The 23959-nt window shown below is 39.6% G+C and overlaps 1 protein-coding gene across 6 annotated transcripts in view; it reads right to left on the minus strand.

Annotated features, from left to right (window-relative positions):
- Window positions 1-23959, minus strand: part of LOC128702155 (zinc finger protein ubi-d4 B) — a 389189-nt gene that overhangs the window by 323133 nt on the left and 42097 nt on the right. For all 6 annotated transcript variants that reach the window (XM_070091760.1, XM_070091755.1, XM_070091758.1 and 3 more), the window contains one exon: window positions 15597-15695. In XM_070091760.1, the coding sequence (XP_069947861.1) occupies window positions 15597-15695 (99 nt within the window). The remainder of the gene's footprint in view (window positions 1-15596; window positions 15696-23959) is intronic.

Consider the following 23959-nt stretch of genomic DNA (forward strand, 5'->3'; position numbering starts at 1 on the left):
ATGCGACCAATTATGTAAGTGTATTTATGTAAGTGCGTTTGTACGTGTATGTTTGGGGGTCTGAAATGGACTAATCTACTTCACAATATTCCTTATGGGAAAAAATTCGGTCAGTACTGGCACCTGAACATACTACTGGAATGAAAAAAGTTCGTTAACCGGGGGTCCACTGTATATATTTTTTTTTTTTTTTTTTCAACAAGTCGGCCATCTCCCACACCCCTCTGGGTTTTCTTCTATTTTCTTACTAGTTCTTGTTCTTGCTTATTTCCTGTTCTCTCCATGGGGAAGTGGAACAGAATTCTTCCTCCGTAAGCCATGTGTGTTGTAAGAGGCGACTAAAATGCTGGGAGCAAGGGGCTAGTAACCCCTTCTCCTGTATATACAGTGGACCCCCGGTTTACGATCACCCCCCAATGCGACCAAGTGTATTTATGTAGGTGCGTTTGTACATGTATGTGTGGGGGTCTGAAATGGACTAATCTAATTCACAATATTCCTTATGGGCACAAATTCGTTCAGTACTGGCACCTGAACATACTTCTGGAATGAAATAATATCGTAAACCAGGGGTCCACTGTATTACTAAATGTAAAAGGAGAAGCTTTCGTTTTTCCTTTAGGGCCACCCCGCCTTGGTGGGATACGGCCGGTGTGTTGAAAGAAAGAATAATCACTCTGATGCAAATTAAATGTCCACCTCCATACCCTGCACCAAAGTACACAGTACCTTAGCCACACACTTACATTATCATCACTGTTTTTCTACCTATTTAAAATTTGGTTGGCATAATTATAGTTGGGGGAAGAGGGGGATCTATTAAACATAACCCTATTTCCCCCCATATTTTCTTCAGTTCAATTTACACAATTTTTTATTACACGCTGTTTCCAGAAACGTAACTACAAAGCTATCCAAAGATCTACCTGGAGGTTGCTCCAGGGTTCAACGCCTGCCACCCAGTCTTCGGCCAGACCTCCTGGTGGATCAGGGCCTGATCAACCAGGCTGTTACTGCTGGCTGCATGCAATTCAAAGCATGAACCCTAGCCCGGCTGATTGGGCACCATCTTTAGGTATGTGTCCAGTTCCCTCTAGAAGACAGCAAGTCCACAGGTACCATCTGACTTACGACCAAGTTCGGTTCCAACCAACCGGTCATAAGTCGAAATGGACATAAGTCGAACCTTACTACTGAATATCAATATCACATTTTAGTGTATTTTTATACGTATATACTTAAACATAAGAACATAAGAAAGGAGGAACACTGCAGGAGGCCTGCTGGCCCATACTAGGCAGGTCCTTTACAATTCATCCCACTAACAAAACATTTGCCCAACCCAATTTTCAATGCCACCCAAGAAATAAGCTCTGATGTGAAAGTCCCACTCAAATCCAACCCCTCCCACTCATGTACTTATCCAACCTAGATTTGAAACTACCCAAAGTCCCAGCCTCAATAACCCAACTAGGTAGACTGTTCCACTCATCAACTACCCTATTTCCAAACCAATACTTTCCTATGTCCTTTCTAAATCTAAACTTATCTAATTTAAATCCATTACTGCGGGTTCTCTCTTGGAGAGACATCCTCAAGACCTTATTAATATCCCCTTTATTAATACCTATCTTCCACTTATACACTTCGATCAGGTCTCCCCTCATTCTTCGTCTAACAAGTGAATGTAACTTAAGAGTCTTCAATCTTTCTTCGTAAGGAAGATTTCTAATGCTATGTATTAATTTAGTCATCCTACGCTGAATGTTTTCTAACGAATTTATGTCCATTTTGTAATACGGAAACCAGAACTGAGCTGCATAATCTAGGTGAGGCCTTACTAATGATGTATAAAGCTGCAGTATGACCTCTGGACTTCTGTTGCTTACACTTCTTGATATAAATCCCAGTAATCTATTTGCCTTATTACGTACGCTTAGGCATTGCTGTCTTGGTTTAAGGTTACTTCTAAACTGTTGTATTCTGGGCACCTCTGCCAAAACAGTGCTTATGTGTGAGTGAGGTGAAAGTGTTGAATGATGATGAAAGTACACCTACCATTCGGCTTGCGACCGTGCATCTGGCAGGTGGGCTGGGCCGGCTGATGCACACCACTGTACAATATTTGGCAATACTCGCGGCGGCAATGTGTCATGCAGGCAGCATCAGTTTGAGTAACCCTGCCCTATCAACAGCATCATACTGTATTAACTGTACTAACTGGACAGTAAATTTCACCATGGCCCCTAAGATGAAGTCTGAATCTTGCACTGGAGATTGTGGCAAGGCTCTTACTCTCGAACTCTCTATTTGTTTTCACTGTTGCACATAAACCTGTCTGTATCTGTCTGCCTGTATATCTGTCTGTATCTCTGTGTCTGTTTATGTCTACTAGTGTGTCTGTCTTTCTGTCTACCTGTGTCTTTATGTCTACCTGTGTCTTTGAATTTCTGTGTGTCTTTCTGTCTACCTGTTTGTCTTTCTGTCTACCTGTGTCTGTCTTTCTGTCTACCTGTGTCTGTCTTTATGTCTACCTGTGTGTCTGTCTTTCTGTCTACCTGTGTGTCTGTCTTTGTCTGCTTGTCTGTCTCAGAGCCACTCATTAAGAGTGTACTTGGTCTTGAAGATGCCATATTAATAATGATAATAACAATAATAATCACTGAGGCGCATTAAATGTGAATAAAACGTTAATATAGACATTTTACTTAATCGATCAATGATTTTTTTTCAAAATTATATAATAAACATGCTACATAACATATTAATTAACAAATATGAGATGTTTTTCTGGTCGGCTTGACAGTGAACAGGAACCGTTCGTGTCCGGGCTGGTAACAACAACAACAACATTTGTTTACATAACTCGTAAACATTCTACATTCTCATTCTCTCTCTCATTTATTCATTTAATCTTGTTTACTCACCTCTCACTCTACATTAAAACTACAGATATTTTAAGGTAAGTAATGAGTGGACACGATTATTATATTATAGCTTAATAATATTAATATTAGTACATATGTATTATTGTAATAATAATGATTATTAATATTCTTTTTTTTTTTTTTTCTTCAACAAGTCGGCCGTCTCCCACCGAGGCAGGGTGACCCAAAAAAAAGAAAGAAAATCCCCAAAAAGAAAATACTTTCATCATCATTCAACACTTTCACCACACTCGCACATTATCACTGTTTTTGCAGAGGTGCTCAGAATACAACAGTCTAGAAGCATACACATATGAAGATACACAACATATCCCTCCAAACTGCCAATATCCTACACCCCTCCTTTAAAGTGCAGGCATTGTACTTCCCATTTCCAGGACTCAAGTCCGACTATATGAAAATAACCGGTTTCCCTGAATCCCTTCACTAAATATTACCCTGCTCACACTCCAACGGATCGTCAGGTCCCAAGTACCATTCGTCTCCATTCACTCCTATCTAACACGCTCACGCACGCTTGCTGGAAGTCCAAGCCCCTTACCCACAAAACCTCCTTTACCCCCTCTCTCCAACCCTTTCGAGGACGACCCCTACCCCGCCTTCCTTCCCCTATAGATTTATATGCTTTCCATGTCATTCTACTTTGATCCATTCTCTCTAAATGACCAAACCACCTCAACAACCCCTCTTCTGCCCTCTGACTAATACATTTATTAACTCCACACCTTCTCCTAATTTTCACACTCCGAATTTTCTGCATAACATTTACACCACACATTGCCCTTAAACAGGACATCTCCACTGCCTCCAACCGTCTCCTCGCTGCTGCATTTACCACCCAAGCTTCACACCCATATAAGAGTGTTGGTACTACTATACTTTCATACATTCCCTTCTTTGCCTCCATAGATAACGTTTTTTGACTCCACATATACCTCAACGCACCACTCACCTTTTTTCCCTCATCAATTCTATGATTAACCTCATCCTTCATAAATCCATCCGCCGACACGTCAACTCCCAAGTACGTATCTGAAAACATTCACTTCTTCCATACTCCTCCTCCCCAATTTGATATCCAATTTTTCTTTATCTCAATCATTTGACACCCTCATCACCTTACTCTTTTCTATGTTCACTTTCAACTTTCTACCTTTACACACATTCCCAAACTCATCCACTAACCTTTGCAATTTTTCTTTAGAATCTCCCATAAGCACAGTATCATCAGCAAAAAGTAACTGTGTCAATTCCCATTTTGAATTTGATTCCCCATAATTTAATCCCACCCCTCTCCCAAACACCCTAGCATTTACTTCCTTTACAACCCCATCTATAAATATATTAAACAACCATGGTGACATTACACATCCCTGTCTAAGACCTACTTTTACCAGGAAGTAGTCTCCCTCTCTTCTACACACCCTAACCTGAGCCTCACTATCCTCATAAAAACTCTTTACAGCATTTAATAACTTACCACCTATTACATATACTTGCAACATCTGCCACATTGCTCCTCTATCCACTCTATTATATGCCTTTTCTAAATCCATAAATGCAATAAAAACTTCCCTATCTTTATCTAAATACTGTTCACATATATGCTTCAATGTAAACACCTGATCTACACATCCCCTACCCACTCTGAAACCTCCTTGCTCATCCGCAATCCCATTCTGTCTTACCTCTAATTCTTTCAACTATAACCCTACCGTACACTTTTCCTGGTATACTCAGTAAGCTTATTCCTCTATAATTTTTACAGTCTCTTTTGTCCCCTTTCCCTTTATATAAAGGGACTATACATGCTCTCTGCCAATCCCTAGGTACCTTCCCCTCTTTCATACATTTATTAAACAAAAGTACCAACCACTCCAACACTATATCCCCCCCTGCTTTTAACATTTCTGTCATGATCCCATCAGTTCCAGCTGCTTTACCCCCTTTCATTTTACGTAATGCCTCACGTACCTCCCCCACACTTACATTCTGCTCTTCTTCACTCCTAAAAGATGGTATACCTCCCTGACCAGTGCATGAAATTACTGCCTCTGTTTCTTCCTTAACATTTAAAAGTTCCTCAAAATATTCTCGCCATCTACCCAATACCTCCATCTCCCCATCTACTAACTCCCCTACTCTGTTTTTAACTGACAAATCCATATTTTCCCTAGGCTTTCTTAACTTGTTTAACTCACTCCAAAATTTTTTCTTATTTTCATTAAAATTTCTTGACAGTGCCTCTCCCACTCTATCATCTGCTCTCCTTTTGCACTCTCTCACCACTCTCTTTACCTTTCTTTTACTCTCCATATACTCTGCTCTTCTTATAACACTTCTGCTTTGTAAAAACCTCTCATAAGCTACCTTTTTCTCTTTTATCACACCCTTTACTTCATCATTCCACCAATCACTCCTCTTTCCTCCTGCCCCCACCCTCCTATAACCACAAACTTCTGCCCCACATTCTAATACTGCATTTTTAAAACTATTCCAACCCTCTTCAACCCCCCCACTACTCATCTTTGCACTAGCCCACCTTTCTGCCAATAGTCGCTTATATCTCACCCGAACTTCCTCCTCCCTTAGTTTATACACTTTCACCTCCCTCTTACTTGTTGTTGCCACCTTCCTCTTTTCCCATCTACCTCTTACTCTAACTGTAGCTACAACTAAATAATGATCCGATATATCAGTTGCCCCTCTATAAACATGTACATCCTGGAGCCTACCCATCAACCTTTTATCCACCAATACATAATCTAATAAACTACTTTCATTACGTGCTACATCATTTTTTTTTTTTTTTTTTTTTTTTTTTTTTTTTCAACAAGTCGGCCGTCTCCCACCGAGGCAGGGTGACCCAAAAAAGAAAGAAAATCCCCAAAAAGAAAATACTTTCATCATCATTCAACACTTTCACCACACTCGCACATTATCACTGTTTTTGCAGAGGTGCTCAGAATACAACAGTCTAGAAGCATACACATATAAAGATACACAACATATCCCTCCAAACTGCCAATATCCCAAACCCCTCCTTTAAAGTGCAGGCATTGTACTTCCCATTTCCAGGACTCAAGTCCGACTATATGAAAATAACCGGTTTCCCTGAATCCCTTCACTAAATATTACCCTGCTCACACTCCAACAGATCGTCAGGTCCCAAGTACCATTCGTCTCCATTCACTCCTATCTAACACGCTCACGCACGCTTGCTGGAAGTCCAAGCCCCTTACCCACAAAACCTCCTTTACCCCCTCTCTCCAACCCTTTCGAGGACGACCCCTACCCCGCCTTCCTTCCCCTATAGATTTATATGCTTTCCATGTCATTCTACTTTGATCCATTCTCTCTAAATGACCAAACCACCTCAACAACCCCTCTTCTGCCCTCTGACTAATACTTTTATTAACTCCACACCTTCTCCTAATTTCCACACTCCGAATTTTCTGCATAATATTTACACCACACATTGCCCTTAAACAGGACATCTCCACTGCCTCCAACCGTCTCCTCGCTGCTGCATTTACCACCCAAGCTTCACACCCATATAAGAGTGTTGGTACTACTATACTTTCATACATTCCCTTCTTTGCCTCCATAGATAACGTTTTTTGACTCCACATATACCTCAACGCACCACTCACCTTTTTTCCCTCATCAATTCTATGATTAACCTCATCCTTCATAAATCCATCCGCCGACACGTCAACTCCCAAGTATCTGAAAACATTCACTTCTTCCATACTCCTCCTCCCCAATTTGATATCCAATTTTTCTTTATCTAAATCATTTGACACCCTCATCACCTTACTCTTTTCTATGTTCACTTTCAACTTTCTACCTTTACACACATTCCCAAACTCATCCACTAACCTTTGCAATTTTTCTTTAGAATCTCCCATAAGCACAGTATCATCAGCAAAAAGTAACTGTGTCAATTCCCATTTTGAATTTGATTCCCCATAATTTAATCCCACCCCTCTCCCAAACACCCTAGCATTTACTTCCTTAACAACCCCATCTATAAATATATTAAACAACCATGGTGACATTACACATCCCTGTCTAAGACCTACTTTTACCGGGAAATAGTCTCCCTCTCTTCTACACACCCTAACCTGAGCCTCACTATCTTCATAAAAACTCTTTACAGCATTTAATAACTTACCACCTATTCCATATACTTGCAACATCTGCCACATTGCTCCTCTATCCACTCTATCATATGCCTTTTCTAAATCCATAAATGCAATAAAAACTTCCCTACCTTTATCTAAATACTGTTCACATATATGCTTCAATGTAAACACTTGATCTACACATCCCCTACCCACTCTGAAACCTCCTTGCTCATCCGCAATCCTACATTCTGTCTTACCTCTAATTCTTTCAATTATAACCCTACCGTACACTTTTCCTGGTATACTCAGTAAGCTTATTCCTCTATAATTTTTACAGTCTCTTTTGTCCCCTTTCCCTTTATATAAAGGGACTATACATGCTCTCCGCCAATCCCTAGGTACCTTCCCCTCTTTCATACATTTATTGAACAAAAGTACCAACCACTCCAACACTATATCCCCCCCTGCTTTTAACATTTCTGTCATGATCCCATCAGTACCAGCTGCTTTACCCCCTTTCATTTTACGTAATGCCTCACGTACCTCCCCCACACTTACATTCTGCTCTTCTTCACTCCTAAAAGATGGTATACCTCCCTGACCAGTGCATGAAATTACTGCCTCTGTTTCTTCCTTAACATTTAAAAGTTCCTCAAAATATTCTCGCCATCTACCTAATACCTCCATCTCCCCATCTACTAACTCCCCTACTCTGTTTTTAACTGACAAATCCATATTTTCCCTTGGCTTTCTTAACTTGTTTAACTCACTCCAAAATTTTTTCTTATTTTCATTAAAATTTCTTGACAGTGCCTCTCCCACTCTATCATCTGCTCTCCTTTTGCACTCTCTCACCACTCTCTTTACCTTTCTTTTACTCTCCATATATTCTGCTCTTCTTATAACACTTCTGCTTTGTAAAAACCTCTCATAAGCTACCTTTTTCTCTTTTATCACACCCTTTACTTCATCATTCCACCAATCACTCCTCTTTCCTCCTGCACCCACCCTCCTATAACCACAAACTTCTGCCCCACATTCTAATACTGCATTTTTAAAACTATTCCAACCCTCTTCAACCCCCCCATTACTCATCTTTGCACTATCCCACCTTTCTGCTAATAGTCGCTTATATCTCGCCCGAACTTCCTCCTCCCTTAGTTTATACACTTTCACCTCCCTCTTACTTGTTGTTGCCACCTTCCTCTTTTCCCATCTACCTCTTACTCTAACTGTAGCTACAACTAAATAATGATCCGATATATCAGTTGCCCCTCTATAAACATGTACATCCTGGAGCCTACCCATCAACCTTTTATCCACCAATACATAATCTAATAAACTACTTTCATTACGTGCTACATCATACCTTGTATATTTATTTATCCTCTTTTTCATAAAATATGTATTACTTATTACCAAATTTCTTTCTACACATAGCTCAATTAAAGGCTCCCCATTTACATTTACCCCTGGCACCCCAAATTTACCTACTACTCCCTCCATAACATTTTTACCCACTTTAGCATTGAAATCCCCAACCACCATTACTCTCACACTTGAGTCAAAACTCCCCACGCATTCACTCAACATTTCCCAAAATCTCTCTCTCTCCTCTACACTTCTCTCTTCTCCAGGTGCATACACGCTTATTATAACCCACTTTTCACATCCAATCTTTATTTTACTCCACATAATCCTTGAATTAATACATTTATAGTCCCTCTTTTCCTGCCATAGCTTATCCTTCAACATTATTGCTACTCCTTCTTTAGCTCTAACTCTATTTGAAACCCCTGACCTAATCCCATTTATTCCTCTCCATTGAAACTCTCCCACCCCCTTCAGCTTTGTTTCACTTAAAGCCAGGACATCCAGCTTCTTCTCATTCATAACATCCACAATCATCTCTTTCTTATCATCTGCACAACATCCACGCACATTCAGACTTCCCACTTTGACAATTTTCTTCTTCTTATTCTTTTTAGTAATCTTTACAGGAAAAGGGGTTACTAGCCCATTGTTCCCGGCATTTTAGTCGACTTTTACAACACGCATGGCTTACGGAGGAAAGATTCTTATTCCACTTCCCCATGGATATAAAAGGAAAATTAATAAGACCAAGAACTATTAAGATAAAATCAAAGAAAACTCAGATGAGTGTGTATGAATAAATGTGTATATGTATGTGTAGTGTGACCTAAGTGTAAGTAGAAGTAGCAAGACATGCCTGTAATCTTGCATATTTATGAGACAGACAAAAGACATCAGCAATCCTACCATCATGTAAAACAATTACAGGCTTTCGTTTTACACTCACTTGGCAGGACGGTAGTACCTCCCTGGGTGGTTGCTGTCTACCAACCTACTATCATACCTTGTATATTTATTTATCCTCTTTTTCATAAAATATGTATTACTTATTACCAAATTTCTTTCTACACATAGCTCAATTAAAGGCTCCCCATTTACATTTACCCCTGGCACCCCAAATTTACCTACTACTCCCTCCATAACATTTTTACCCACTTTAGCATTGAAATCCCCAACCACCATTACTCTCACACTTGATTCAAAACTCCCCACGCATTCACTCAACATTTCCCAAAATCTCTCTCTCTCCTCTACACTTCTCTCTTCTCCAGGTGCATACACGCTTATTATAACCCACTTTTCACATCCAATCTTTATTTTACTCCACATAATCCTTGAATTAATACATTTATAGTCCCTCTTTTCCTGCCATAGCTTATCCTTCAACATTATTGCTACTCCTTCTTTAGCTCTAACTCTATTTGAAACCCCTGACCTAATCCCATTTATTCCTCTCCACTGAAACTCTCCCACCCCCTTCAGCTTTGTTTCACTTAAAGCCAGGACATCCAGCTTCTTCTCATTCATAACATCCACAATCATCTCTTTCTTATCATCTGCACAACATCCACGCACATTCAGACTTCCCACTTTGACAATTTTCTTCTTCTTATTCTTTTTAGTAATCTTTACAGGAAAAGGGGTTACTAGCCCATTGTTCCCGGCATTTTAGTTGACTTTTACAACACGCATGGCTTACGGAGGAAAGATTCTTATTCCACTTCCCCATGGATATAAAAGGAAAATTAATAAGACCAAGAACTATTAAGATAAAATCAAAGAAAACTCAGATGAGTGTGTATAAATAAATGTGTACATGTATGTGTAGTGTGACCTAAGTGTAAGTAGAAGTAGCAAGACATGTCTGTAATCTTGCATATTTATGAGACAGACAAAAGACATCAGCAATCCTACCATCATGTAAAACAATCACAGGCTTTCGTTTTACACTCACTTGGCAGGACGGTAGTACCTCCCTGGGTGGTTGCTGTCTACCAACCTTGGACTTCCAGCAAGCGTGCGTGAGCGTGTTAGATAGGAGTGAATGGAGACGAATGGTACCTGGGACCTGACAATCTGTTGGAGTGTGAGCAGGGTAATATTTAGTGAAGGGATTCAGGGAAACCGGTTATTTTCATATAGTCGGACTTGAGTCCTGGAAATGGGAAGTACAATGCCTGCACTTTAAAGGAGGGGTTTGGGATATTGGCAGTTTGGAGGGATATGTTGTGTATCTTTATATGTGTATGCTTCTAAACTGTTGTATTCTGAGCACCTCTGCAAAAACAGTGATAATGTGCGAGTGTGGTGAAAGTGTTGAATGATGAAAGTATTTTCTTTTTGGGGATTTTCTTTCTCTTTTTTGGGTCACCCTGCCTCAGTGGGAGACAGCCGACTTGTTGGAAAAAAAAAAAATTAATATTATTATTAATTTAGGGCACTGGAGCACAGATCCACTGTATAGCACTTTGTCTGGATTTTGTGGGTTATCCTAGGTAATTTATATTATGTATGATAACTTGACTTATGTGTACCAGTGTTCATGCCCAGCACATTGATGTTGCCACCCCTACACATCTTGAAATGATGTTTTTCAAGCTCTGTATAAACACTAGTACCTCTGTACTAGCATGTGCAATGTACAGACCTCAGTGGCGACATGCAGACCCTATCAACTTCCTAATGGAAAATATTGACTCCCTTCTGCTACAACACAACTGTCAACATATTATAATTGTTGGTGACCTCAACCAGCACCTTATACAGAGGGACTTTGATGACCTTCTTGCAGTGTTTGACATGAGAAACTTTGTTGATTTCCCTACTCATATCTCTGGCTCCTCCCTTGACCCAGTAGTGAGTGATCTGGCAGAAGGCATAGTCACTTGTCAACCCCTCGGCTACGTTGGATCCTCTGACCACAAGGCTGTTTTTACGACACTTAAGATCCCAACAGAACGTGGTGAGGAGTCCACACGCACAACCTGGCTATGGGAAAGAGGTAATTGGCCAGCCCTTTGCTCTGAGCTCGCCACCACCGACTGGAATGCTCTTCTCCAAGGGGATGTTGACAACCAAGTGAAAGCCTTCACTGGACACATCCTTAATCTACAACAAGAACACATTCCTCACCGGCAATATGTGACGAAGCCTACAGATCAGCCTTGGTTTGGCTTTCGTTGTAGAGAGGCTGCTACTGCTAAGTACAAAGCATGGCGGAGGTATAAGAGACATCCTACCACCTATAACAGGAACTTGCACATGCAAGCCTGTAGGCATATGGGTGATGTTCAAAAGTGGGCCATTGCTAAAGGGGAGGTGGACACTAAAAGAAAGTTAGCATCAGGTAGGGTAGGCTCCAAAACCTGGTGGTCCCTGGTCAAGGACAGACAAGGTTATCTGCCTGATGAACTTATTCCACCTCTAAATCGACAGGATGGGACCACCTCTACTAGTAGTCAAGAGAAGGCAGACCTCTTTGCTGAACACTTTGCTACCAAAATGCAAGTTCCTGATCCAGCAAGGGACCCTCCTTTGCTAGCTGCAAGAACTGTGTCAAAACTGTCAGTGGTGACAATAAGGCAGGAGGAGGTGCATTTCCTACTTAAATCGCATGACCAAGAAAAGGCTGTGGGCCCAGACAAGTTGAGCCCAAGATTGTTGAGAAGATGTGCAGACCAGCTAGCAGCACCTCTAACTCGCATCTTTCAGCACTGCCTAGTACAGTGTAAATGGCCCTCTCTATGGAAAGAGGCAAATGTAGTCCCTGTTCACAAAAAGAAGAGCAGAGCAGAAATCAGCAACTACAGACCAGTGTCACTCCTGTCAATCACTGGTAAGATCCTTGAGACAATAATCTCAAGACAAATGACAGAGTTTTTTGACTACCACTCACTACCTTGTGATCGTCAATACGGCTTCAGGAAAGGTTACTCTGCTGCTGATCTGTTGTTAAACCTCTCCACTAAGTTGCACCAGTCACTGGATGAATCCAAAGTCAGCTGTGTGGTAGCACTGGACATTGCTGGCGCTTTCGACCGGGTGTGGCACCAGGGCCTCTTAGCAAAACTTCAAGCACTGGGAACTGCAGGCTCTACGCTATGTCTCCTCAGTGATTACCTTCATGGTAGATCTCTAAGTGTAGTTCTCAATGGAACGGAATCAGCAAGACATCCTATTGGGGCAAGTGTTCCACAAGGAAGCGTGCTGGGTCCATTGTTATGGAATGTCTACTTCAACGACCTCCTTCATCTCATCCCAGAATCACATGCATATGCAGATGACTGTACACTGACATTCACTTATCCAAGAGAAGAAATGCCAGCTGCTCTAAGCTACATCAATCACCAGCTGAGAGCTATATCAGCTTGGGGAAATAGATGGCAAGTAACATTTGCACCTGAGAAAACGCAAATGATGATCGTCTCTAGGCACCATGATGGTAATGCTGGTGCAGTAGTAAGGATGAATGGGAGGATGTTGGCACCTGGAGAAGAAGTTGATATCCTTGGGGTGAAATTTGACTCCAAACTAACCATGAAGAACCATGTTGTAAATCTTGCAAACAAGGCAGCCAGGAAGCTTACAGCACTTCGCCGTATCTCCCATCTGCTTGACAGTAGGGGTTGCAAGATCCTGTACGAGACACAAGTACGCTCGCACCTTGAGTATGCTCCACTTTCTTGGTTTGCCTGCCCCCCCTCTCATCTGCGACTGCTTGACAGAGTAGAGAACAGAGCAAGACGTCTCATCTCTCGCCTGGACCCATCCTGGATAGATCTGTCATTTCAGCAGAGCCTTCAACATAGGAGGGATGTGGGTGGCCTTACTGTTATGTACAAGGCCAATATTGTCAAAATACCACACTTGGATCCACTTCGAGGACAGCGTGAAACAAGCTTTTATGCCACAAGACGGGCAGAAAGCAGCAACTTCACTCTGGCTGTACCCTTCTCCAGAACATCACTCCATCTGAGATCATACATACCCAGGATGACTCGAGTATGGAACACATTCGTACAGCATAATGATGTCAACGAGATAAAGTCAGTTGATCAAATGAAAATGCTGGCCCACAGATGGCTCCAACTTCATCCTGTTTCCTACTTGTATGTAATAAAAATGCTTTCAAATGAGCTGATGTAGGTAACAGCTCTTAGCTTGCCAATAAAGTTAGGAATCCTTAACCTGTAAATAGCTGTCAATAAAGCTAGGGATCCTTAACCTGTCAAACCCTGTGTAAAAAAAAAAAAAAAAAAAAAAAAGAGAGAGAGAGACACACACACAGAGATACAGAGAGAGAGATACAGAGAGAGAGATACAGAGAGAGAGATACAGAGAGAGAGATACAAAGAGACAGCCACATTCGGTCAGCCAGTCAGCCAACTACCCACCCACCCACCCACCCATCAAGCCACCCATCCAGCCACCCACCCACCCAACCACAGACCCGGCCACGCAGCCAGCCAGCCAGCCAGCCGAATACGTATTACACATGTTCCAGAGTTGATTCTCTTTACTTAGGGTACAGGTTATACAACATTCTGGCAGGATGACACTACCAGTGGTATTCTCCCATTCCACTGTGTCGAAAATACATAAAGATAATAGTAACATATAATACTTTATGCGATGTAAAATTTACAATACATATCACTACCATGTATACATTATATACAGTACATAAATAATTAAAATACAACAATAGAAGTAAATTATGGTAAAAAGAATGAAATAATGATTGTACATTACATTACAGTATTATGTAGGTAGTTTATATGGGAAAGTTTTGACATTATGCCTTACCCAACATGTCGGCAATTTTCAAAGGTTCGACTTACGTCCATTTCGACTTATGACCGGTTGATCGGAACCAAGCCTGGTCGTAAGTCGGATGGTAGGTGTATTTTATTTTTGGGGATTTTCTTTCTTTTTGGGTCACCCTGCCTTGGTGGTAGATGGCCGACTTGTTGAGAAAAAAAAAAAATTTTTAGTAATAACTACTTTATTGTTTGTTTGTTTGTATTTTGGTATTTCATTTTTTACTTTACTTTTTATGCTGTTAGTACTGTATTTTATACTGTAAGGTTTAGGATAAACACTGTGTACAACACAAGCAGTTGTTTATTTCCCAGAAATTTGGCATACAAAACACGGTCGTAAGTCAAATGGTTGTATGTCGAGCAGGTCGTAAGTCATATGGTAGGTGTATTGGTAATCCCCATTATGTATGACAGGAGGCTGTTGAACAGCTTGGGTCCCAGATACTTGGTGTTTTCTCTTAGTGTACTTGTGCCCCTGCTTTTTATTCGGGGGGATGTTGCACCATCTGCAACATTTGGGACCAGACCCTCTAGGATGTTTCAGATGTAGATTATGATGCATTTTTCTCCCCTGAATTTCAGAGAGTACAAGTCAAGGGACTACAAACATTCTCAGTAATTAAGGTACTTCACTGAACTTATACGTACAGTGAAGGTTCTCTGTACATTCTCTAGATCTGCAACTTCGCCTGCCTCAAATGGGGCTGTTAGTGTACAGCAGTATTCCAGCCTAGACAGATACTCAAGATACTTGTCCAGTTTCCCCTTGAAGATTTATACAATTGTCCTAACAGTGTTTCTAATATCTTCTGGCAAAATACTGAATAGTCTGGAACCATGGATGTTGATACAATGTTCTCTTATTGTGCCCACGGCACCCCTGCTTTCCACTGGGTTTATTTTGAACTTCTTCACAGATCTATCATTCAAGTATGTTACAGCAGTGTATAGATTTTGGACTAGACCCTCAAATACTTTCCACGTACATATTATCATCTGTCTCTCCTCCACTCTACCGAGTACATATATAGGATGTTGAGGTGTTTCCAGTAAATTAAATTGTTTATTGGAGGCAAGTACACTCTGGAAGCAAGAACACCCTGGAGGCAACAGGCTGTAGAGTTGAGAGGTTGGACCAAGAGCAAGGAGTCAACCTGTGCAGGCATTACCATCACCAAGATAAAGACAAGAAAGACCAGATGATCAGATGGTCCACTATTTATCAAATTATTCCTTTAACCACAAATATGTAATTACAGTGCACAAATAGATAGTCAGATACAAGAAGTGATTAACTAAAGAGAGCCATATAAAAACTTCACCTTGGTTTCATACACGAAGCTGGTCTCTTCAGTATTTACAGCTGCTGGGTTTTCCACAGTAACTATTGTATGTTCATCTCCTTCTGGTTCTTTGATAGCCTGCAAAGAAGTTACATATCATTAGTATATATATGGTAGCATACAAATATATATGTATATACAGGAGGGCCCCATTTTATGGCATTTCACTAATACAGGCATTTCAAATTATGACCAAAACTCCTTGTATGGCTTCCCCCCAACCTGACTCACTAATGAGGTCACCACTTGCCACTCTGTTTTTTGACATCTTCAGTGAGCTAAGCATCTCTCCATTATGTCTGGAAACTTTCCAAAATTTCAAGTGTTTTAAAGTTATTGCATATTTTATGTATACTCTTGATAATTATACTTATGTGTACCCGTACCTAAATAAACTTACCCACTGTGCTGACATGACGGTATATGTTAAAATTGCTATGAGTGTCTCACTAGCCCTGTAGATGCCATATTATTATTATTATTAATTAGAATAATCATTATGAGGCGATATAAATGTCGTATATTATGTTAATATAGACATTTTCATTAATCCATCTATTATATTTTTTTCAAAATCATAGAAGAAAAAGGTTAAATAACATAATACATACACCCACAGTAGAAAAAACTGACATAAATATGAGATGTGGTAGTCAGTCAGCTTGTTATGAGTGACAGCCAAAATTACGCTTTCTCTAGTCTAACACCGGAATGATGAAATAAAGGGTATGATAAAAGAGAAAATGGTAGCTTATGAGAGGTTTTTACAAAGCAGAAGTGTTATTAGAAGAGCAGAGTATATAGAAAGTAAAAGAAAGGTGAAGAGAGTGATGAGAGTGTGCAAAAGGAGAGCAGATGAATAGAGTGGGAGAGGCACTGTCAAGAAATTTTGCCGAAAATAAGAATAAATTTTGGAGCGAAATAAACAAGTTGAGAAAGCCTAGGGAACGACTGGATTTGTCATTTAAAAATAGAGCAGCGGAGTTAGTTGATGGGGAACTGGAGGTATTGGGTAGATACTTGGAGAAGGCTTCGGGGGTCAACAGCCCCGCAGCCTGGTCTGAGACCAGATCTCGTGGTGGATCAGGGTCTGATCAACCAGGCTGTTACTGCTGGCCACATGTAAACCAACATATGAACCACATGCACTGGCCAGGGAGGTTTAACATCTTTTAAGAATGAAGAAGAACAGGATGTGAGTGTGGGGGAGGTGCATGAGACATTACGTAGAATGAAAGGGGGTAAAGCAGCTGGAACTGACGGGATCATGACAGAAATATTAAAAGCAGGGGGGGATATAGAGTTGGAGTGGTTGGTATTTTTGTTTAATAAATGTATGAAAGAGAGGAAGGTACTTAGAGATTGGCAGAGAGCATGTATAGTCTCTTTATCTAAAGGGAAGGGGGACAAAAGAGATTGTAAAAATTATAGAGGAATAAGTTTACTGAGTATACCAGGAAAAGTGTATGGTAGGGTTATAATTGAAAGAATTAGAGGTAAGACAGAATGTAGGATTGCAGATGAGCAAGGAGGTTTCAGAGTGGGTAGGGGATGTGTAGATCAAGTGTTTACATTGAAGCATATATGTGAACAGTATTTAGATAAAGGAATGGGAAGTTTTTATTGCATTTATGGGTTCAGAAAAGGCATTTGATAGAGTGGATAGGGGAGCAATGTGGCAGATGTTGCAAGTATATAGAATAGGTGGTAAGTTACTAAATGCTGTAAAGAGTTTTTATGAGGATAGTGAGGCTCAGGTTAGGGTGTGTAGAAGAGAGAGAGAATACTTCCCGATAAAAGTAGGTCTTAGACAGGGATGTGTAATGTCCCCATGGTTGTTTAATATATTTATAGATGGGGTTGTAAAAGAAGTAAATGCTAGGGTGTTCGGGAGAGGGGTGGGATTAAATTATGGGGAAGCAAATACAAAATGGGAACTGACACAGTTGCTTTTTGCTGATGATGCTGTGCTTATGGGAGATTCTAAAGAAAAACTGCAAAGGTTGGTGGACGACTTTGGGAGTGTGTGTAAAGGTAGAAAGTTGAAAGAGAAGATAGAAAAGAGTAAGGTGATGAGGGTATCAAATGATTTAGATAAAGAAAAATTGGATATCAAATTGGTGAGGAGGAGTATGGAAGAAGTGAATGTTTTCAGATACAGTGGACCCCCAGTTAACGATATTTTTTCACTCCAGAAGTATGTTCAGGTGCCAGTACTGACCGAATTTGTTCCCATAAGAAGTATTGTGAAGTAGATTAGTCCATTTCAGACCCCCAAACATACACGTACAAACGCACTTACATGAATACACTTACATAATTGGTCGCATTCGGAGGTAATCGTTATGCGGGGGTCCACTGTACTTGGGAGTTGACGTGTCAGCAGATGGATTTATGAAGGATGAGGTTAATCATAGAATAGGTGAGGGAAAAAAGGTGAGTGGTGCATTGAGGCATATATATATATATTTTTTTTTTTAGCAAGTCGGCCATCTCAAACCGTGGCAGGGTGTCATAAAAAAGAAAGAAAATCCCTAAAAAGAAAATACTTTCATCATCATTCAACACTTTCACCTCACTCACACATAATCACTGTTTTTGCAGAGGTGCTCAGAACACAACAGTTTAGAAGCATATACATATAAAGATACACAACATATCCCTCCAAACTGCTAAGATCCCGAACCCCTCCTTTAGAGTGCAGGCATTGTACTTCCCATTTCCAGGACTCAAGTCCGGCTATATAAAAATAACCGGTATCCCTGAATCCCTTCACTAAATATTACCCTGCTCACACTCCAACAGATCGTCAGGTCCCAAATACCATTCGTCTCCATTCACTCCTATTGAACACACTCATGCATGCCTGTTGGAAGTCCAAGCCACTCACCCACAAAACCTCCCTTACCCCTTCCTTCCAACCTTTTCAAGGACAACCCCTACCCCTCCTGTCTTCCCCTACAGATTTGTATGCGGCAGCAGCGACATCCAAGCTCCGTACTTTTCTCCAACTATCAGAGCTACCAATGCTCCTATGATGACCTAGTTACTTGCAAAACTGCACTACCCAACGTAGCACCCAGAATGACCAAAGATTACCAACAGTGAAACCTACAAATCGAATATAATAGAGATCAAAGGAAGACTGCCCACAAACCGAAAGCAACACCCCGCTGCCAGCCGAACAACGTAACCCTAAACTTTGTATAACTACAACTTCTTCTTAACTACATCAATTCCTGTAGTATTATGAGGTGCAATCTAAGAGGAAACAGCACCAAGGCCAGCAAGAAAACGCCGAAAAATCAACTATTCAACAAGTGTAGTCAGGAGGACGCCGGCCCAGCAACCACCCCACTCACCACCACTCAAGGCGACACCACAACAATAACAACAAACATGGCTGCCACCAGCCCATCCTCCCCTCTCTTCCCCGGATTCAACCTACCAAGTAGTCTCTCAGGTATGACCAACGATCCAGATACCCTAAAGTCATGCATCTCCAACTTAGCTATTGAAAATATGAATCTTCGAGAGACGCTAACAAAACAAGACACCAGGATGACACAACTCGAGAACAAAATCCTCAGTCTTGAACAAAAGTTATCAACACCAGGAATGACTAACTGTGGCAAGACCATCCAGACAGTCATAGATAGCCATACCCAACAAATAATATCTCTTAATACAAAGGTTGAAGAAGCAGTAAAAGAATGGAAGAACAACTTAGATAACCAGTTCAGTGACTACTTTGCTCTCCAAGAAGATAAAACTGAACAAGATAAACTATCGGATGCAGTAATAGTTAACAGTCCACTTTTTCCCAGTGATATGAACCAAACAAACAGTAAAGAAATTACTCTGCAGATCATAAAGGACCAAACAAGTGTTATTGTACCAGAGTCTGAAATAAAAGAAGCCAGGTTACTAGGATCCCATGGTAGAAAAAGTGTTATGCTTAGATTCCACTCACATGACAGGAAAAAAGACTTAATTATTGCATCTATTAAAGTAAAGAAAGAGGTATACATAAACGAGTGTCTTACCAAAAAACGTCAGAACCTCCTGTATAGAGTCAGAAAACTTAAGCGGGAGAATAACGACACAATACACCAATGCTTCACACGGGATGGGAAAATTCTTGTTAGGAAAACAAATGTAGGTCAACTGTACACAATCACGAACGAGAATGATCTATCACGATTTCTCAGGGATATTAATCTTACAGAGAATAACTAAACAATGTCCAACTTAAAAGCCTACATAGTGTAGTGTATGTTTTGCTCCATTATTGTTCAAATTTCATTGTACAATCTCTTAGTATTTAAATAATCAACTACCTCATTTTGTGATTTTACTAGTAAGCATAAGTCACCTTATGTAATTTTCTTATTTACTATTGTTTGCTTAAACATTAGCTGAATTGATACTTTCTCTGTCCATATTACTACCTCATAATTTTTTAAATACTATCAATTGATATTACCTACTAAAATTAATAATTATCATTCTTACTATAATTTCAATTTACTCTTAACATTTTTGACATTTAATAACCATTACTTGTCTAATTACCTTTACCTGTTTTATACCACATTTACTATCTTAGAGTACTCTTAATTACCTTGTACTGTCATATAACCTCTAGAATAACTACCAGTGCAATACTGAATGAAATAAACATTACTTTTTCACTTTTTTTGTAATCATTATTACTTACTAAAATTTTATTAAACACCATATTTACTACCAGTCAATTTTACTTTTGTACATTAAACATTATTTTATACTTCCCATAACATTTTGTTGCCAATTTTTCAAGTTTGTATATTCAACTCCAACCTTTATATTATCCTTTGTACCTGTCTACCATCTTACTATCATATTATAACCAAGACATTACCATTATTCATTGTTCTTACCTGTCCATTTAATTTTGTTTACCACTACTTGTTTTTTTAGTCACTTTTTATTGTGTGTGCAATTAGTGTATATTCCAATTACTATTTTGCAAGTACCAAAACTATCTTTTGCTAGCTAGTACCAACTACCTCATTTTTTATTTTACTTTTTATTGTGCAATAAACTGCTCAACTTATTTAATATTACAAATCAGATCTTACTCCTAAACCAATATTATCTCATAGTGACTATCTGTCCATTTAACTTGTTTACCATTACTTAATTGTAGTCCCTTATATATTTTTTTGTCCTTTATTTTAGCTTTATATAACTACCTTAGATCATATATTCGCAATTGTTAAACTAATCAAGGTGCTATTCTACTTACTACTCTCAGGTGACTTCAATATAAATCTCCTGCAAGACCAGGACCCACACGTTACTGAATTCACAAACACAATGAGTAACTGTATGTTACTACCAACAGTAACAAAACCTACAAGAGTTACAGAGACTAGTGTTTCCCTACTTGACCACATCTGGACCAACACCATATCCCCTTTAAAATCAGGCATAATTACAGATAATACCACAGACCACTACCCTACTTTCCTCATAACAACTCTTGGTAAACTACCCCAAGACACTACTAAAGTCACCTTCAGACTTCACAATGAGGCAGCCATTAATAACTTCACAACAGCAATAGCAAACATTGACTGGCACACTGAGCTAGAAACCTATACAGATATTGACGAATGTATTAATAATTTTCTAAAAAAAACCCAATACCTCTATAACAAGCACTGCCCTAAAAAAACTAAACAGATGACAGCAAAGAGACTGAACAGTCCCTGGCTAACACCCAGCATTCTCAAATCCATAAATACAAAACACCAATATTTATTTATTTATTTATTTATTTATTTATAATTTGAGCACACTTACAGAGGTACAAAAAAAAAATACAGATAAGAGCAGCATGCCAAAGCCACTTATACTATGCATAGCATTACGGGCTGGCTTAAAATTAACTTAAGATTAACTAAGCAATGATGAAATCAGTGAAAAACATTAATGTAAACTGATTACTATAAAGCACAAGTGAGTATTACAAAGACAGGTCATATGGTTGCATGCATTGTTGTAAATTCAGTAGAATGGAGTATTCTGTTAGGTAGTGAATTTAAAAAATAATAAAGTTAGATTGGGTTTTAGGTTTAACATTTATGTGATGTAATTGTGAGAAACATTTAAGATATACAATTTATAAGGTTCAGTTATTCAGTATTTATTTGGTTTTGGGTGAGTAAGTGATCTTTGAGAAGAGACTTGAATTTATAAACAGGTAGTGTTTCTTTTATATTAACAGGTAATGAATTCCAGATTTTAGGGCCTTTTATGTGCATTGAGTTTTTGCATAGCGTGAGATGGACACGAGGAATATCAAAGAGTGATCTGTGCCTTGTGTTATGGTCATGTGTTCTGTTGAGGTTGGCAAGGAGATGTTTGAGGGGAGGGTTAATATCAGAGTTGAGTGTTCTATGTATGTAATAGGTGCAGTAATAAGTATGGATGTTTTGTATGGTGAGTAGGTTGAGTGTATTGAATATTGGTGGAGTGTGCTGCCTGTAGTGAGAATTTGTTATCATTCTAACTGCAGCCTTTTGTTGGGTAATTAGTGGTCTGAGATGGTTACTTGTTGTTGAGCCCCATGCACAAATTCCATAGGTGAGATAGGGGTAAATAAGAGAGTGATATAGGGCCAGGAGGGCTGACTGTGGAGCATAGTACCGTATCTTCGATAGTATGCCTACAGTCTTGGAAATTTTCTTAGAAATTTGTTGTATATGTGTATGAAATTTGAGTCTATTATCAAGGTGGATTCCTAAGAATTTTCCCTCTGTTAGCTTTGTGATAGGTGATCCGTTTATCATTATGTTAAGAGGGACATCTGTAGCTCTGTTACCAAACTGAATGAAGTAGGTTTTGTCAATGTTTAGTGTAAGTTTGTTAGTACTCATCCAGGTAGATATTTTCTGTAATTCGGTATTTACAGTATTGGCTAGCGTGACTGGGCTCGGGTGGGAGAAGACGTATGTTGTGTCATCAGCAAATAGTGTGGGTTTGAGTAATTGAGAAGCATTTGGTAGGTCATTTATGTATAGGAGAAAGAGAAGAGGGCCAAGGACACTTCCCTGTGGGACACCAACTGTAATTGGTTGTGCAGAAGAGTTTGCCCCATTTGCGTACACATATTGGCTTCTGTTGCTGAGGTATGACTTGAGGTAGTTGAGGGAGTGCCCTCTTATACCATAGTGTGATAATTTTACGTGGAGCAAGTCATGGTCAACTGTATCAAAAGCTTTACGTAAGTCAATGAAGATCCCCAGTGGGACTTCTTTTTTCTCTATTGCAGTGTATATATGTTCTAGCATGTGTATAATAGCATCATTAGTATTTTTATTAGGCCTGAATCCAAATTGGCAGGGGTTGAGTATGTTTTGGGAGATAAGGTAGGAGTAGATTCGTTTATGAATTAATTTTTCGAAGATTTTTGAGAGAGGGTGTAAGTTGGATATTGGCCTATAGTTATTCAACTCTGTTTGGTCTCCTCCTTTGTGGATCGGGGTGACCCTTGCTATTTTGAGTACTGTAGGGAAGGTGGAGGATTCAATGGATTTGTTAAAGAGTGTTGCAATGATTGGTGATAGCACTTGTGACACTTTTTTGTATATAAAGGGTGGTAAGGTATTTAAATCTCCTGCCTTGTTTTTTAGTGCGTTGATAATAAGGGAGACTTCGTATGGGTTAGTCGGAGCTAGGAACAGTGTGTTCGGGTAGTTGCCGGTGAGGTAGTCATTTGGTGGGGTATCTGAGCTTGGGATTTTATTGGCAAGGTTTTGTCCTATAGTGGAGAAGAAATCATTGAGTCTGTTTGCTGTTTCTGTTGGTGGGAGTTGGGGTTCATCTGATTTTGCTAATTTTATTTCGCTATTTCGTGATATCTTTTTTGTTCCCAGAATTTCTGATAGGGTTTTCCAGGTCTTTTTTATATCACCTCGTAAGTTGGATAATCTGTTCTCATAATACAATTTTTTTGCCCTTCTTATCAGGCTGGTTAGGATTGACGAGTAACGTTTTGTTTGGTCTCTGGTTATGTGACCCATTCTGTACTGTTTTTCATATTGGTGTTTTGTATTTATGGATTTGAGAATGCTGGGTGTTAGCCAGGGACTGTTCAGTCTCTTAGCTGTCATCTGCTTAGTTTTTTTAGGGCAGTGCTTGTTATAGAGGTATTGAGTCTTTTTTAGAAAATTATTAATACATTCGTCAATATCTGTATTGATTTCTAGCTCAGTGTGCCAATCAATGTTTGCTAATGCTGTTGTGAAGTTATTAATGGCTGCCTCATTGTGAAGTCTGAAGGTGACTTTAGT

Source organism: Cherax quadricarinatus, chromosome 37, assembly GCF_038502225.1.
Source record: "Cherax quadricarinatus isolate ZL_2023a chromosome 37, ASM3850222v1, whole genome shotgun sequence".
In the NCBI taxonomy this organism is placed as follows: domain Eukaryota; kingdom Metazoa; phylum Arthropoda; class Malacostraca; order Decapoda; family Parastacidae; genus Cherax; species Cherax quadricarinatus.